The sequence below is a fragment of the Tyto alba genome, unplaced genomic scaffold (assembly GCF_018691265.1).
Source record: "Tyto alba isolate M040663 unplaced genomic scaffold, T.alba_DEE_v4.0 Super-Scaffold_7, whole genome shotgun sequence".
Lineage (NCBI taxonomy): Eukaryota > Metazoa > Chordata > Aves > Strigiformes > Tytonidae > Tyto > Tyto alba.
Genome location: NW_024881328.1, coordinates 22,150,642 through 22,169,375, shown reverse-complemented (window position 1 = coordinate 22,169,375; position 18,734 = coordinate 22,150,642). Strand labels below are relative to the sequence as shown.

Here is an 18,734-nt window from a genome sequence, read left to right as displayed (position 1 = left end):
GTGCTGACTATGAAAGTTTTCCTGCTCATATATTTTAATTATTAGTTCTAGTTACCTTAAATTCCTGCTGTAGTAGGAAGTGAGATTTTAAAATCTATGGAAATCTTTTCCTACTCCTCTAACAGATCTCCATAAATCTTAAAATACAAAGAATTCAAAGTCGGAGTGAGACTATAGACGGCACAAAGAGCTATTTTCTAAATTATCTCATAGCAAATAAAATCCTGCTATTATACAGACACTGACACTACTACAAGGGTGAAAAGGAACAAAATAATTCTGTACTAGCATTAACAGCAGTTTCATGGAGCAACAGAATTTTACATCTCATGTAATGGGAAGCAGTAGAAATGTTTAATTATGATTCTTATTTGTTTAGACCACTTGGTTCTGGTTAGCCATGGGGAACATTTCTAAATTGTGCAGAGTCCTTCTCAGTGGCAGGAGGTCAGGCAGCGTCCACGCTGAGGTGATGCAACGCAGCTCCGCTGCTCTCCCTGGAAAAGGCCAGCTCGTGTGAGGCGGCGACTGCACCACTTTGCAAGACCGCAGCCCTCATGACTGATGAAAACAGATGCTTTTTTTCGCATCCTCAAATTTAAATACAACTGGTCTCGCAGCAGCAGAGCTCTCGGCAGTCAGCCTTGGACGCTGGAGAGCAGTGCTCCAGGGATGCCGGTGTGCTTGTGTGACCGGCCTGGCAGGTGTGCTCCCACACGCCCGCCGGGCGAGGGGGCTTCCCGCCGCCCAGCCTGGGGGTCTGCCGGCACACGCTCAGCCCGCCGCCCACGGCAGGACCTCGCAGGGCTTCCAGCCGCGGAGAGCCGCCCACGGAGCCGGGGGGGTGAAGGCGCAGGAAAGATGGCCGGAGCCGCAGCCCGCCAGCAGGCAGGTTACGAGGCGCCGGGGAACGCGGCGAGCCCCCAGGGTGAGCGGGGCCGCCCCCGCCGGGCAGCCCGCGCTTCCCCTCAAGCGGAGGCGCGAAGGGAGGGCGGGGGCGGGGGGTGCGACCACCGCGCTCTGCCGGCGCCGCGCACCGAGACGGGCCGGGGGGCCGCCGGGCCCTGCCGCCGCGCTCCCTCTCCCCTCAGCGGTGCGGGGCGAGCGGCCGGGGCCGGCGGCGGCGCCCGCCTCTGCCTCCTCCCCCTCGGTGCCCTGCCTCCTCCCTCCGCCGGGCGGCCGGCTGCGCGGGGAGGGAGGGAGGGCGGGAGCGGAGCCGAAAGGTGTTGCTGGAAGGGAAGTTTGAAGAAGGTCGTCGGGTGCCTGGGTGCTCTGGCAGCATCATGGCGGAGCAGGGCGAGTCGCCGGTCCACGTCCAGCCCACCCAGCCGGCGCCCGCGCCCGCCGCCCCGGCTGTCGGCTGGCCCATCTGCAGGGACGCCTACGAGCTGCAGGAGGTTATCGGTCAGTGGAGCGGGGGAGCGGGGAGGGGGGCGGAGGGTGCTGCGAGGCGGAGGTAGGGGATGCCGCGGCGGCCAACCGGCCGGCCGGCTCCGGGCCTACCGGCGTTCATCCTCCCGCAGGCTGGGGCTCGCTCACTGCGGCGGATGCGCCCAGCACTGCAGTGGCGCCGCCGCCGGCTGCTGCAAACTTTATCCGCCCGGCAGCGGGCGGGCGGCGCGGCCCCGGGGGGCGGCGGCTCCTTCTAGAACCCGCCGCGCCCCTCCCGGTGCGGCCCGGCCCGGCCCGGCCCGGCCCAAGCTGCCGCCGCCCCCCGCGCCCCTGCCGCTGCCTCGTCATCCCCGGCACCGGCGTCCTGACCCGCTGGTTTGCGCTGGGACCTTGGCAACTCTGCATACGCGCTCTCTGGGCTTTGTGTGCCTGTAGACCTGTGTGTCAGTGGATGCACACATGTGCATGCATCCGCTCACATTACTCTGCATTTTTCCGGCGGTTTCATGGGGAAGGCAAATCTCACCCTAGATCCGCTACTATTGTAGTGACTTCCTTTTATTTATTTATTTTTTTAAAGTACATATATTTAAATCCCCACATCTTCTCCCTCACTGTTTAATCTTGCCCCCATCTTCTCATACCCCTCGGCGCAGCTCCCCGTGCCAGTCGGTGGCACATACGGCTGGTGGGGGATTACAGCTTTATTTCACCCCAGCCAACCTGCTTTTGTGCCGGTTTGCCATGTGAGGTTTAACCCATCTGCCGTTCCCCTCCCCACGTCCCTGTGGGGAGGGGGCTTTCTGGTAGTGCGCTTCAGTGCTTCGTTCATGTGTCCAGCTAATGAAGATCAGATGTGTTCAGTCTCCATCCCCTATATTTGGATTGGATTATTTTGAATTTCACTGTGTGAAAAGGTGACTGTTGTTAACAGCGTGGGTGATGGAAAGTTTTTGTCTCCTGACCTAGATGTTGCTTGTTGCTAATGAATTACTTTGGGAAGACTTGCTTTTATTTGTATCCAACATTTTACAATACTGCAGATGGCAAAGGCCAACTTCAAGACTGGGATTGCTATTCCTTATGAACGAGGCCACTTAAATCAAGAAAATCCAGTAGTTTTGTCTGCTGATACTGCTTGCTATCTTCAGTATTACACAGCAATTGCTAATTGTTGTCAGGCTGATGATAGCCTGAACTTCGTGTTATTGATCTGGGTTGTAAATTGTGTGTACTCTGCTTTGTCATTAAGCTTTTTATTTTCCATAGGCAGAAACAAAATAGTACTACTTCCTTAAAATGGGATGGCTTTCTGTTGACCCAGGTGGTGCCTTTGTGTTTTTGTTTGCACTTCCTAGGCTGTGAAAAGGGACTATGGAGGGATGAGGGTTCAGGTCCCTGGAGGTGGCTGGCTTGAACCAGACTGGTGCTCAGCATCAAGCAAGTGCTGCTGGAGGAGGCCCCACCATGGGCGTGAGTTTACTGGCCAGAGGACTTTGTCTTACTCAGTCTGGGGAATAGAACTAAATTAGCCAAATGAAAGCAATTCTACTAGCATAAGATGTATCTTTGCTGAGGAGTAAATCCCTCTTCTAAGGTAAAAAAGGCCTTGAAGGTGTTGGATTAATCCATATCTAGGGTGTGACATGAGTCACATGAGTTATTTGAATAGTAGTTCTTTTATGTTGCAGTATCTGTAGAATGCCTGGGTGAGAGTTTAATTTAGAAAATCCTTTCCACTTTTTTCTTTCCACTTAAAAGGTTATCTTTTGATACATAAAATATATTTATAAATATTGATATATAAGCATACATCCACTGTACAGGTGGATGCTAAATTGGAGTAGCAAATGACCTATCTGTAGAGAAACGTTATTGCTAGTTAACTACTGGTGCTATTAAGTGTTGATATTATTTAACTAAAGTGAATGCCTAGTGAGAAAATTGAGGTCAGGTTATATTGAATGAGGTTCTTGGACACACTGAGCTTGTGTGACTTCAGTTGAACTTTCACTAAGCTTCGGTTGCTTACATTACTTTCAAACTCGCTGAGATTTTTTTTTTTTGTACCACTTGACTTAAAAATCTTGTGTTTAGTCAAATATGTCTTTTTTTTTTTATCATTAACACCCTTGATTTGTCGTCTTATAGGAGACCCACTATGAGATTAAATTTAGTCTAGATTCTATTAAAATTAGTAAAAAAACAAACACAACCTACTCCACTTCCTCACCCCCCCCCCCCCCCACCCTTATAAATTCTATGCTTTTGAACAAATGTGGCTATAATTTTGGAGATGGTGGATGAATGTTGTTGTTCTTCGTGAACATAGTATGGGACTCTTAAAGCATCTTTTTTTATACCTGAGCAAGGGGAGAATGATACAGTCTGAACTTGGGTCAGCAGCAATTTATATCCCTTTGCAGCAGCCATGGCAGGGTTAATTGCATTGTGAACGTGAGTAGTTACCACTTACTGAAACAGAGCCCTTCACCTCTGGAAAGCACTACCTACATCTCCCTGAGGAACTGGGTAGTGTCTTCAGGGATGGGTTCAGTTTCAACAGCCCTTTGCCAGTTAAATGAGGAAAATAACAACATATTGAAGCATCTTTGTGGGCTTTGGAGGAGGAAAGGTACACAGGATGAGGTATACCAGGATGGCCAATCACAACACTTCCCAACAGAATAGGCTTTATGGTAACTAAAACACAGATGCTGAATGACTTCAGTGGCTTGGTTTAGGGGGCTTTTAAAAGTTTTGGTGGTGATCATAAAATGACCATCATTCAGTCACGTGGGCTGTCTTCATCCCGTGGATTTAGTAGGTTGGAGAAGTTCTGCTCTTTTTCTGTGTGAGAATGTGACCTTTTCTTGTTGCTCATCTGTGTCTAGCCAAATGCTACTTTGAAAACCAAGGCCACATGATATAGATTTCAGCTTTGGCGTCCTTTGCGATGGATGGGAGATTCAAGTGTCAGTTAAAGAGAAAATGCTGGCTTTAAGGAGTGCTTCTTATGAGATATTATTCTATGTTTGCTTTATTTTTAAGGTGGCTAGCCAGTTCTTTGTAAACTCTTGGTGTGCAGTTTCATGATACATTTAATCTGCTTTAACAGGCAGCTGTTGAAAGGATCGCATTGAACTGACAGAGAACTAGCTCTTCTGCTGGGTTAGTTTTCTGTCAGATCAGGTTCCCTGTTTGACTTGCTGCATGGCTGCGTGATTGATAGATCTGATGCAAGGAAGAGGCTCTTCCTATTAATGCCTATATACAAATCTTTCCTGGAGCAGGAAGAAACAGTTCTGGTTGCTACCTGTAAACGTATAGGTTAGAGACTTAAGAGGAGAGGAAATTCTTACATTAAATCAGATTGATATGGGCTGTCCGTACACATACCCATTTGGAAGTTAGAAGTGGATTGCTACCCTAGGATAGGAGGATCCAAAGCAACCTTCCGGTTGGAGTTACAGAGATAAGAAATGTAATTGCTACTAAGGGAGAGCCAGATTTAATTTAGTGAAGACCTGGGAGATCTCCTCCTATGATTTTAATGCATTAAGTTAAAATGTGCGGTGGATTTTAATGTATGTGTTGGGCTTTTCTTCTGTAAGATGGATATAACTTAGATTAAAAAAAAAAAGCTAATAAAAGCAATGCTGTGAGAGATGTTCTTATTCAGTTTGGGTTTATAACCAAGTATTCTGAATAAAATAACTGAAATAGATTTCTCTGAATTTGTCAGTTACATATGTGAGTTTTTTTCCTCCTCAGAAGCAATAAAAATCCTCACAGAACAAACGTTTAAATGGTAATCAATGTAAAAACCTGAAAACTGAATAGTGCTAAAGTTGTATTTGTACCTTTCAAATTGTAATGAGCTCTACATCACATGGATGAGACAAAGCAGCATTAAATCTAGGTTGTTTTGCTGTTGGTGTTTTTTTATTATTATTGTTATTTGTGGGGTTTTTTGTGGGTTTTTTTTGTTGTTTTGTTTTTAAAAAGGTTTCTTAAATTGATATGAACAAGTGGCTTTGACTTGTTTTTGGAAAACTACATTGGAGTTGATGCTCTTCTGCTAGATGTAACTTAATGTCAGCCTGTGTTGATAATTGTGGAAGGAAGATTCTGTTACAGAGAAGCAGTGGATTATCTCGTGATTAAGCTGGGTGCTAGCTTTCATTATAAAATTATATTTTCATCTTTCTTGCTGCAGCTGACTTGGAAAATTAATTCGGCTAGAAAACAGCCAGAATTAATTGGAAAATAAAGGGTTACTGCTGCATGATGGATTATCTGTATTGCCTGCAACTCATAAAAAACGTTACCTTAGTTGAACTGATGCTTTCATCCAGTTTTGTCTTTCTAACTTTGAGCTCAGAAATATCTTGTGGTTTGTTGCCTCATAAGGCGCAGTGTTGCTAAGTCAAATGTGTTGGGATTTTGAGTATAACAGGTTACCATTCGAGACTGTTTTGATTTTATAGTTCTTACAATAAGCAGCCTGGGAGCCACTGTTTCATGAATGGCTCTGGGGTCTTTGTTGGTGTTTCTGTGGAATGTTATTTACTTCGAGGCCCCCCCCCCCCCCCCCCCCCCCCCCATGTGTATTGCTAATGGCTCTTTGTCTGACAGAGAATAGACTCTCCTATATTTGTTGTAATCAGAGATCTTTGACTTTGTAGAGAGGTCTCTGATTATGATGCTTAGGAATTGATGTTCAAGTTTGTAAGCATGGTGTACGCTGTTTTGAAAAGCCTCTCTATAGTTAGAGGTAACATTATAGTTCTGTGTTGTACTGGTAATCAGACGCTTGTGTCTCATTCACACATTTCAAAATTTCTTACACCTTTACCCCTGTACTTAATCAGGATTTTTTTTTTTTTTTGAGTGGAAAAAACAGTTGAAGGGCTTTCTTTTGCACTAGTTTTTATGTACATGCTGCAAATTAGATCTGACTGTGCTCAGTGAAATACCACACTAGCAACTAAAGCTATGGTAAACTTTGATATTTGCTCTTGCAGAGATTTATTTCAAACCCCCCTAGAATTCTTGCATAAGAGGCTGCATAATTTGATAAGTAATACTTAACACTACTGAAGATCTTAATTGTGTAAAAGAAATATGTGCCTGCCTTAATTATACTCCAAAGCAAATTCTATTCCGTACCAATAAATCTTAAAAGTTACCACAGCAGCCTAAGCATGTTGTACATGCACATATTAAATATATCCTTCATAACATTAACCATAACTTAATACAACTGTAGCTTGACAGGAAGAGTTTATTATTTTGTAAATTAAAATTTTACATTTTGGGAAATAATTGGTCAAGATTTTCTGTTGTCTAATAACTATCTGAAGAAACTGTAGAAATGTTAAATCCCTATTTAGTATTTTAAAAAGGAGTGGCTTTCAATTCAGTTGTCAGAGTAAAGATGGTCATGGTGCAATTTAAAAATACCTTGTAGAACACTCACAGTGCTGTGCTGCTAATGAGGCTGTTCAGAGCTCGTAGTTGTTAATTATTCGCCTCGTCTCCGCATGATAGTAATTGTGTTGGTGAAGGGATCTCTGTCTTGGCTTTTTTTAAACGAAAATGAACTTTCTGCATTAGAAGTTCCCTGATTGGAGACAAGGCTGTAGTTTTCATTGCTTCAAAGAGGTTAGGCTTTCTAAGTGATTCAGTGATCAAACTTTGTTATATAATTTAGTGACTTAAAAAAAAAAAATTAACTCATGCAATTGGAATTCAGACTTGCCAGGAAGAAGATTAATTATTTTACAATAACCTGACTGGCATGAAAATAGCAAAAAATATATATTTATCCATAACTTGCTTTGAGGTTCTCACGATTGCAAGTAACCAGCAAATAAAGCTTGTTTTAAAGTTAATTTGTTAACTGGAAGGGTAAAGGAACACGTAATAAACACATCAGGCAGTTGGCTGGTGCTGTGTAATGATAATTTACAAAAAGTATGCTATGCTTTTCTGCTTTTGGAATCTGCCTACCTCCTTTATGCTTGGCCCTCCTGGCCCTATGCTTTCTCTCTCCCATCCAAGTTCTTCCTACAGATAAGGTCCAAAACCTGAGACCTGGAAAATCTTGGCTCCACTGAAATTGCTTGAGTGCTAGAAAAGGAGCAGTTCTGCTGGTGAGCGTGTAGAAATTTGAAGGGATTGCATGATTTTAATTCTCACTAAGGCCTAAAACAGCAAGGCTTTGCATCTTCAAAGTGGAACCACTGATTGTTACCAGGATGGTACTGTGATGGCGGGGCCCAAGTTCAGGCCTGGCAGAGCAATTTTAGGTTGGGTTGTGTGTTGCTCTGAAACATGAGAACTGGTTTACTTGTTAGTTTTTTTTTTTTTTTTTTTTTTTTTTTTTTGTTTTTGTTTTTTTTTTTTATTTCAGTGAAGAATCGCTTTCCCATAGGTCAGAGACAGTTTTTTTGTTTTGTTTTGTTTTTCCAGAATCTGCTTGTCAAATGGAGCTTCTCTTTGTTAAATGGAAACAAAACCACATCTGTTCTGATTGGCTTGAGGGGAAAAAACAGTGAGCTCTCCATGCAAAGGAGATGTGGGTGGCTCATATAGCAGCTACATGTGCAGGCCATATTTCATTTCTGTGTGACCCTTTTGGTTCTCTCTTTCTTCCCCCTTTCTCTCTCACATAATAATTCAGAACTATAAGGCAGCAGTAGATAGAAGCTGGGTTTATTTCCAGTAATAATAACAATTCTTGGCATTTAAAGAATGGACCTTAGAAATCAAGGTGTTAGTTACTCCCGTTAACTTCTCGGGTTTGCTGAAGGCACTGGGATACTGCTGAGCAGCAGCAGCAGAGGAGCAATCTGCTTGCAGAAGTTGGAAGATAAATATGTCACTAGGAAATTTACTGGTGTCCAAAATTAAAAGTGAGATTAAAAACATTTTTTTTTTTATTTCCCCGTAAAGGAAATCACATTTGACAGAAGTGTGATTTTTATTATATTTATTTACCCTGTGTAAATAAATAATTCGCTTTTTTGGATACATGGATTTTTCCTTATTTTGCAGCACTGCCTTGCTGGTAGGATGAAATTCTGCCAGCTCTTCTAGATTTCACCATTCCTTGCTAAGTTTGAAGGTCTTTGGGTGTGCATAGGGGTAGCATGGTTGAAGCTTGTGAGTGTAAGAACGTTATCATCCAGCAGTGGCAGAATGAGCAATGCTGGGATAAAATCTTTGAGAGAAGAATTTGCTTTAAAACTTGTATTTTTCCTTCTTTTATCAGTCTCTATATGCATCATATGAGGTTCTCTCTGGTTGTGTGATCAACTCCATAATTGAAGCAAGCAGTACATGTTTGAATGCTTGTCTCTTGCCTTCTTTTGTGGGGTTTGGTTGCTGCCCTCCCTTGCTTTACCCTAGGCTTGGGTGGTGGCAATGCAGCTCAATCTTCTCTCTGGCACCTGCTTCCTTCCTCCTGCACAGTGCTTCTGGCTGGAGCTCATGCTGTGGTATTTAAGGTGTGCCTAAAAAGATGTGAAACCCCACCCCTGCCCTGGCACAGAAAAATGTAGCAATGAGAAAAACCAGGGAGAGTGTACAGAGAGAAACCAGCAATCATGTGGTACCTGACAGTGCAGGAGGAACCTAATTTTTCCTGAAACTTGTCAAGTCTGTTCCTTCGAGAATCAGTTGCCTTTCAGGAGAGGTAGATAGTTGGGGGGATGTCAATAAAAGGGAAGCAGCTTAATCTTCATGGAGAAGTGTGTATACTTCCTGGCATTTAGGTAGACTTCAGTTGACTGGTGACTGTTTTGTGAAAAGTTTCTATGGCAATAGTGAGATGCTGACAATGCTGATGGAGGTGGTGGGCTTTTAAAGAGTCCCTCTGAACACTTCCCAGGTGTGATTTTCCAGGGCTGTTAGTCTTGCAGCTTACTCCTGAGAAAGGCTCAGTGAAAAGTTTGAACAGTGTTCTTTGTTCATTAGCTGAAGCATTAAGTTTGTGGAATTGGTGAAGTTAATATTTCAAGTCCTTTTCCCCATGGGTATTTGACTATATATGTTCTTTACTCAGTTTGGTTGAACCCACAGCATGATAAATTAGCTGTCTCCATGCATCCTTTGTCTTTATGATTAACGATTTCTGAATCATTTTATTAGCCTGATTATTCCTGTGGATGTCTAACGGCCTCTGAGGTATTCTGTTCAGAAGTAAAATATAGGTGAAACTTGAGGATGACCTGTAAGGCTGGTGTAATGATTATGTTACATAGCTTTTAAGCTGAGCTATGCTAACACACTTAAAGAGAATTGAGGATGAGGAGCAGACTGAAAATTGGAAGCTTTTCTGTGTTCCTAGTCATGCTTTCAGAAGTAGTGTGAACTTAAAGGTCTCAAAGGTCAAGATCATTGTTGAATGTCTGAGGGTTTTCTTAATAGGAGCAAATAATTACAAATGTAAGCAAACTATGTGCCAAGTATACCTGCTTCAGGGTGGTGGTACAAAAACAGTTAATTTAACAGACCAGAAAAATGTTGTGTATTTACTTGTTGATCATGGTTTCTGTCCCTTAGGAGTAATACGGACAAGATCATAAGCTTGAGCTATTGCTTTAGACTTTCGAGAATAAACATATTCACATTCAGAAGGATTACAACTCACTTATGAAGTTGCTTTTCCCTTCTTGTGTCTTTGCTTTGAAGACATTTTATTACAGGGACTGAAAATAAACTTGTAATTTATTTCTGTTAGTAGTGTCTTGTGCTTCCAGCCTCTGATCCACTTCAGACTAATAATAGGAACTTCATTAAATTAGATTAGAATCACCTGATGAACATTTAATTATACGATAGCTTTTATATTGCTACAACTCTTCCAATTGTTTTATGAGAAGCAGGCTGAGAAATTGGTAAGTTTTTTTGCTTGTAGTTTATGGCCATGATGGACTCAAATTCTGTCAGGCATGTTTTGTTGGTGTGAACTAGCTGAAGATGCTTTGTAGCTCAACACTGTGGTATTAATTGGAGATCTTCATGGCAATTCAGTAGTGATACTGCCTTTGTTTTGGTAGACTAATGTTCTTCATTCTCAGAAGAGAATGATGCACTACATGGTGACATGCGGAAGACTTGGAAAATACAGCATTCATGGTATTAGAATTGTTCCAAGTGTTTACTTTCAAACTGAATGAGAAACAATAAAATATGCCAACTAAATCAACACCAGCATTTGTTATAGTGCTACTTCAGAAATGAACAATAATTCTCTTTTAACAGATTTTTTTCTAGGCAGGAAATCTGGTTCAGCGTAGCAAATCTTCAGTTTATCCTGCTTGTATAAGGTGGAGTTAAGCAGAGTTCTGTGGAGTTCAGATGATACTCTGGTAAGGTAACTTTTGTTCCCACGGTGAATATGAGATACCAGGTTCTCATGTAGTTATGCAGAGCCATTTCCAGTGTGAGTTTTGCCTTCCAGATGTCAAGATTTATGTGCATATTGAATAATGGTTTCTGTATTGATGATGAAACAACAGGAAGAATAAAATGATTGCAATTGATGTTTCTTTTCGGAACATATTTTAACTAAAAATTAGACTTTGCAGTTTATCTTAGGGGGAAAAATATCTGGCCATGTAATGTAATAGAGTATTTAAAGATTGCAACAGAACATATGATAGGAAGGGGGTTTTGGTTTTATTTTGCATTTTATTAAGAAGAACTGTTTCTGTATTAGAAGAGTGCTAGAGAAAATTTTCCTTAAACCCATGAACTTTGAAGGAAAAGCTTTATTTCTGAGGCAGTGTCATGCGCCTATATTGGGTATGATAAGATGCCATTGCTGACGTAGAATATGATTGAAATTAACTGCTAACGTTTTTCTTCCTTAATACCAAAAGGTAATTTATTTTTAATTTTGTTTTTCATTATAGATCTTTGTTGTGTAGACATCTGTAGCTCAAAATAGCTTTTTCTTCCAGATATATTGTTCGGAGTATGTTACTCCAGGGCTTTTCTTTGTGGTGTTCTGAAAACTCACAGCTGAATGAGTTTTGTACAGACAGGCAAGAAGGAGATGGGAAACAGTGGAAACATTAGCCCCACTGGTTGTGTCTCAGCTTGCACAAACTAAGCCTGTTCAGGGAGTCTCTCTTAAGAGAGATTTTCCTCAGCTTTGTACTTCAGGCATGAGCCTGCAAAACTTAAGCATGACCGTGGCCACAGGGATGATTAAGGGACTGGAGCATCTTTCATTTGAGGCTGAGAGCTCAGACTATGCAGTCTGGAGAAAAGAAGGCTCAGGGGGATTTTGTCAATATGTAGAAATACATAATGGGAGGGAATGGAGAGGGAGCCAGGCACTTCTCAGTAGTGCCCACAGACAGGAGGACAAGAGGCAATACGCACAAATTAAAACTGATGAATGTCAGTCTTAAACAAGAAAACTTTTGCTGTGAGGTTGATCAAACACTACAACCGGTTGTCTGGAGAGTTTGTGGAGCCTCCATCTGTGCAGGTACTCAGAAACTTTAGCTGATGCTGTTAGAGCAGGGGGATTGGCCTAGATGATCTCTAGAGGACAATTTCAACCTAAATGATTTTGTGACGCCATGGTTTGAAAGAATTTTTGGTGGTATCTGTGTGTGAAACAGCAGAAAAATACTTGGTTGGGGCTTTTTTCTTTCAAAGAGCATCTTAAATTTAGGAAGCAACTCTGATAAAAGTGACCCTGGTAACAGAAAGGTAGTTTTGAAGAATATTTATGGATTACAAATTGGTTCCACATTGGAATTTAATTAGTATCTTAGTTGTGTCTACTTCTGTAAATTTCTGGTGAAATGGGAGCAGATTAAGGGAAGTGAATCAGCTAATATTGAGGCCTCTACAATGTATTTGGGTTTGGAGTTTTGCTTCGAACAAGATATACACTCTCTCCTTGGATCAAACATCCTGGCTGTGTTTGTTTTTCGAAAGTACCTAAAGACCGGTTTGAACCATTACATCTTTTAGGGGTTACAGCATGTTTCTGCTGGAGCAGAACTTCCAGTTCAGGTTCCTCCAAAAGGAGTTTATTTTGCACACACAAGAGCCACTCTGCAAAGCAAACTAAAGGTCTGTGAGGAAGATCAAGGAGAGGGTATTAACTTCAAAACAGACCTGTTTGCTCTAAACCAAAATGCAAATATACAGACAATCAGATAGTATTAAGTTCAGGTTGGTGCTCTTTTTTGAATTTCCCCCTCACTTAAATTGCTTTATCCTGTGTCAGTTATTTCTGTGTTTTTTCTACTCTTGAAATTTTTAATTTCTTTTGTGTCTGATGGGATACTTTACCCTTGAGTAAGAACTGCATCCTGATACATGTATTTCTAAATTGCATTGTTGGTCTTTTTAATACTTGAAGTATTACTGTTAAGATTTTCCTGTGAAACTCTTGTGTTGACTGTTCACTCTAGGATAAAACTCTAGACATGTGAAACAACAAATTTAGATACAAAATTTTTTAAGGGAAGAATGATGTCAGCTTTCCCTTTCTCTTCTAGGTAAGCTTCTTTGGTTTAAATTGAGATTTATTACCCAATGTTCTTTTGCTGTGCAGCTGACTGAATGATAAGGAAGTTTATTTTAGCAGATTTTTAAATGAATGTAGAAAAAAAAAAAAAAGCTACTTTTTGTGTTGTATGTGTCTGAGTGAATTGTTTATGCTTCTTCAGATCAACAGAGGAAAAATGAAATGTCCCTGCTGGTATACTTTCTGGAGAGCTAATTAGGTAGAGGAGGATCTCTCATATTTCTTGCAGAAAACCCCTTTTCTACAAAAGCCCTGGAGATTTTGCTCTTTCTTTTTGATAACAGACAGTTTGAAGCCTGTGATTAAAAAAAAAAAAAAAAAAAAAAGTGTTAAAAAAAGTATATTGGAAGCAGTGATGTAAAAAGTACACTTTTGGATTATCCTGATAAGCGAAAATGTATTAATCTCCCAAAATGTGAGCAAAATTCACCTATGTTTATCAAACCCTGTAAAAACAGAAACTGTCATGACCTCTTACAGATGCTTCAAGTTTTGTTTTCGTGTTTGTTTTTTTTTTTTTTCAGTGTAATGCTATGAATGATGAGGAAAAGGTTTAAATGTATTAAAAAAAAAAAAAAGCAAGACCTAGTAGGTCATTGATCTAGTCTTTGACCTAACCATAGCATATTAAAACAGCAACTAACTGTCTCTGTTTCACACAGATGTTCTTTTGTATGGTTTTTGGTTCTGTGAATTTGATGGCAAGTTTTTTTAGTTACAGTTGTATTGAAAAAATCCAAAGAAAGAGGTTTATGTTATTACCTGAGAATCTGACCTACATTGTGAGGATGAATGGATAATAACATGAGGGACAAAATCCATTTTAGTGTTTGTAATAAATTCTTAAATCAAATTGTATCCTTTACTTCAAGAGTTTCTTATGCCTTTCGTTGGGAAAATTCAGAATGAGTAGGGATTTGCTGGGTTCATTCATGTCAAATACAATGCGTCCACATTTCCCCTTATCACCCGGCGGCCCCAGTGTGATCGCAGGACCGGAGCTGGCTCCTGCCCGCAGTGTGCCGGCCGGCCGGGTGGCTGTGCAGCACAGCTGTGCTGCCGGTGGTGCCGCAAGAGCAGCGGAAGCGTGGGTGAAAAAGCCTGCTGCGAGTTCTTTGGCTGCTACTTATGAAGATATTTGAGATGTGGAGCAGAGCAAAAGGAATTTAATCTTGAGTAGTATTTATAATACGAGGTTTGCCTAGACAGTCTAATTTGAGTTGCTATAGTTCCCTTTCAACTTCTTTATTTAGACAACTCATCTATTTTAAATGACAAGTCAGGGAGAAGATAACACCTGCTAGAAGTGGACTGCTATTGTTTAGGTTTTCTTTACCTGCTGTGGTGCTGACATTTCCTCGTCATGGGCTGCTAATGAATGGGAAGATGCTCTTATACCAGATCTGGAAATGTACCAGGCTCCCTGTGAGCTCTGCAACTAGCATGTAAGAGGACTCAAGGCCAAGGAGTACTTAGTTAAAAGATAATTTTGGTGATGACACACACAGATGGGCATTAAACTGCCTGAATGCCTGGCAGCATTCCACTTTCCTTTGCAACACATCTACACCTTTCTTTCAGTGTCAAGTACCAAGGTGTGTTTGGAGTACATGCAGTTTTCTATTCAAAGACAGGCAAAAGGAGAAGCATTGTGGTTGCTGTCTGTGTTTCTGAAACACTTATAGAAGTTGATCCTCAACTTCGTTAGCACCTTGTCTTACCCAGAAGACTTGGATTCCTAGTAGTAAGGGGATAGATTTAATCCCAGCGTGAATTAAGAACACAAAGTGGGCAGGAATTGTTAGTACATTGTATTTATGCGATTATTGTGAAGTTCTTAAGAACACAAGCATTTATGTCATGTGAAGATGGAGAGAGAAATCATGAGTTCATTTTCTGTGAAGAAGTTTCAGAAAGATTTAGAGTTTAGTATTGTGGTCTGAATGAGTTTTAATGAGCTGATTTATAATTTATTTTTAATCAACGGAAGTAATATGAAAGAAAATGAGTAATACTGAAAGATCTCTAGAACATTGTGGGGTAAAAGCTAGAAAACAAAAGAAATTCAGGGTTCTTTGTTCTCTATTTATTAACCAAAAGTATTGCTTTGCCACCAACAGAATTGATTCTTTCAAGAGTGAAGAGACTAGTTCTGCACAATGCTCCCATATTCTATGTTGAAGTAGTGATAAGTTCATAACTCTTATGTAGTAATGCTGGAAACATTGCATGCAATATACAACATATGCAACATAGCTTTCAAAGATTGTATACAAGCACAGATGCTTTGTATATTACATAAAAAAAACCCATCTTTTTGAGTGGAAACCTAAGCTAGGTTGCATTTGTCAGGCATGGTTTGTGTGCACAAGTGCGTTCTGCTCTATGCAAAAGGAATCCTGCAGTTACACTGTGTATGAGCTGCATTTAAGAATTACCTAGAGGACTCTGTTCTTCAGAACTGGATTGAGAGATTAAATAAAAATACTTTCATAGCTGCTTCATTTGTTTGCACAGATTTTATTCTATTTATTACTGGCTTCTTTTACAGACGGTTACAATTTAGTTTTGGATTTGAGGCTGACTTAAAATTTCTGTGCACTAATCAACTACATTTAACGTGAAGTTTCTATATGTTAGGGGAGCAGAAGAGGTATGTAAAAACATAGTTGGTATAGGTTGGTATGTAAGAGTTTGTACAGATTCTGGGATAAGGTATTTAGTGTTCTCCAATTATGGCTACTGTTTAACCCTTCAGATACCTAGTCAACAAGAAAACTTTTTCATTTTTTCATTACCAACAAATTACATTCTTTTCTTCAGGGATTAGGTAGAACCACTGTGGCATTGGGGAAGATGTCTTTGGGTAGAGTGTCTGAAGGGACCTAATGAATGCAGAAATCTTTGAGGTTTCTGTTGGAATACTGTAGGGTAACACTGAGCTACTAAAAAAAGACTTGGTAAATCAGTATGGGGTAATGAGGTTACTGTCTTCTGTTTTTGAGGAGAAGAAAATTGAAAGGAATAGTTCTAGATCTATTTTGAATAGAGTTACTGAACAGTCATGAATGAGTGGAAAGTGTCAGACTTTTATACCTAACAGGGAATAAATGAAGTATTGCATGCTTGTATGAAGAAGGATGTGTGCGTGTGTGATGTGTAAGTGATATAGTCCAGCCATCTCACCCTGCTGTCTGTCTTTTGAGACTTGACCAGTAGAGGGTAGATAAAACTAAAATGTCAATGTCAGTTGATCACACTTGTTCAAAGTTCTGTGTGGGTTAAGTTCCTGTTTAAAACAATAAAAAATAAAATAAAAAAGAGATAAAAATGCATTTATGTCAGATTTAGAACAACTTGAAGGAATTTACTCAGGTAAGTTTAAATCTTGGGTGAGTATTTGTGTTGATGGGGTTTTCACATGCTTTCTGTGAAGCATGTGCAAAGTGGAGTGCAGCAAACTGCTTTTAGGTTATATCCTTTCAGAAGAAGTGACATATATAATAACTCTTGAGAAGATTATTATTGCATGAATCCAAATAGTTAAAAGCAATTCTAATGGCTTTGCTGCTCTGAGGGCAGGTTTGTTAGGGAGCGCATAGTTCATAGCATGAAGGAACAGGCTGGCTGTGAGGGCATGCTTACACTAGAGAGAAGGATGGCAGCAAGAATGTGAGGGCAAGATGAAACTCTCTGACTTGTTGCCTGTTGTGAAACGGGAGTAGTAGGCATTTTGATGCGGACTGAAATGGCATTATTTTGCTGCTAACTTGAAATTGGCAAAGAGAACTTGGCTGTAGCAGGAGAATGACTTTTCCAGTAGTGGAAAAACCCCATCATTCTTACAAAGCTGTTTTTTTGAGTCTGACCTCTGGTAATCCTTTGTTTTGTTCTTCTGCAGGAGGCAGCTGGATGTAAAGTCTTCATGGTTTATGCAGCCTGAGCTTTCATTAGGCTAGATCAGTTTTCTAAATAGAGACTGGATGCTAAAACCTCTCTGTGCTTTGGTTGTGGTGTAGTTAGTATGTTCTCTGCTGTGAGGGTTTTGGAAGGCTCATATGGCTCAGCATAAGAAGTCATGCCTTCTGACAAGAAATAGTTGACTGTCATCTATGCAATCATTTTCTGTGACTGTAATTTGTTATGCTAAATGGTTGTCTGTGACAATTTTGTTTCACTGTATGATAGTGCATTACTCATGGAGTCTGTTACCTCTTGACTGAAATGCTTATCTGGATAGTCCTGTTTGTAACAGCTACTGCTCTGGAACACTTCATGTTTCTACTTGTTTAGCAGACTAGAAAAGGACATCCTTTTTATTGACATAAAAGGAATCTTCTGACCACATGGAGAAGCTGCAGATTTTCCTCATCTTTATCCCTCTTTTTTCATCTTGTGAGCCAGAGGAGAGGGGAACATCTCTGAAGAGGAAGGAGGCATATAGCCACTAAGTGCTCCTACTTCAGTACTCGAAACTGCTTTTTCAAACTAGTTTTATTGTAGGTCCCACTGAAAATGCAGGCCACACAGATTGCCTTTACTATCAAAATACTGTATTGTGTAGGGTATTCAAAAGGCAGGAGAAAGAAGAAACCAAGTAGATTGGGTTTATTCTAATCATAGAAAGCTTTTTGCATTGTCAGTGCATCATATTCTTGTGGTGAAGAATATCCCATTGCAAGTCATCTCTCTCTGAGGAGAAAACACAGGGAAATGCACTGAAAGGCTTTTCATATAAATAAACTTTGAACTAGTTTATGTTCTAAAATCTGGCATCTCATCCAATTTCAGTAGGCAAAAGAGGAACAGATCTTCAATTTAGGCATAAGGATAGCTCGGGATTAATTTTGTAAGCAAGTGATATAGTGGGGTGGGGTCAGGGATGTATATGTATATGAATTTATTTTAAAGTGAAGATCTGGTTGTTTCCTACAAGTAGATAAAACTACTGGCATAGATGAAAAAGATGCATCAAGGAAAATCTTGGTCTTTGTTCCTGTATCCTTAATAGGTAAAAATTTGGCTACTTCCCCCTGCCTCATCCAACAGTTGTCTAGCCAAAGTAACGAAAGGATATGTGTCTCAATGTCTGCTGAATGAGAACTTCATTAAAGTGATGTAAATGAGTTTTACTTGAGCTGAATTGTGCTGACTTGGTGGTTCCTTCCTTGGGATGTCTTATTTAATTTTTAAAAGCTCTCTTAATTCTTTTATTACTTACATTATTGGAATTTTTAAAGGCTTTGTTCTGTAGGCAGACGGAACAGGACATGTCAATATTTGTCTGTGACCGCATCCTGAAAAATCATGACCAGTTAGTCCTGTTGAGACTTTTTTTTAAGATGAGCTCAGAATTTTGTAATGAAATTCATACACTGCGTTAAAAAGCTTTGTGATTTGAGTGAAAACGTCATGTGAACAAACAATACATGAAAATAGCTAAGCAAATAGCAATTAAAACATGGACAATAACTTTCAGTCATGAGGTATTGTCGGTGCTGTTTTCAGATGTGCAGAGGGAAAAGCTCTCAATTGTTCTTAAGTCGGCTGGTAACTGAATCCACATTTGTAGAGCTTGACAACAAAAGGCTTTTTGTTCACAATTTGTATTCATCTAGGACATGCCAATTACTGAGCATAAATAGAACATAGTGTATGAGCAGGCCAATATAGCATGTTGCTCAATTTGTGATTTACCAGAAATCCATAATTTCTATTAAAATATTTAGAATTACAGGTAGAAGCTACCTGTTGGGGGATTTTAGATTTTTGCATG

General features: G+C 40.5%; 1 protein-coding gene across 4 annotated transcripts in view; it reads left to right on the top strand.

Moving 5' to 3' along the window:
• The first annotated feature begins 243 nt into the window (after positions 1–243).
• STK39 (serine/threonine kinase 39) overlaps positions 244–18,734 on the top strand; it is a 102,200-nt gene continuing 83,709 nt past the window's right edge. For 2 of the 4 annotated variants that reach the window (XM_033007892.2, XM_033007893.2), the window contains exon 1: positions 244–1,404. In XM_033007892.2, coding sequence (XP_032863783.2) covers positions 1,284–1,404 — 121 coding nt within the window. In that variant the 5' untranslated portion in view covers positions 244–1,283. Of the gene's footprint in view, positions 1,405–2,763; positions 2,866–18,734 lie in introns of those variants that run through there. The other 2 variants (XM_033007891.2, XM_042784300.1) reach the window with 2 other exon arrangements.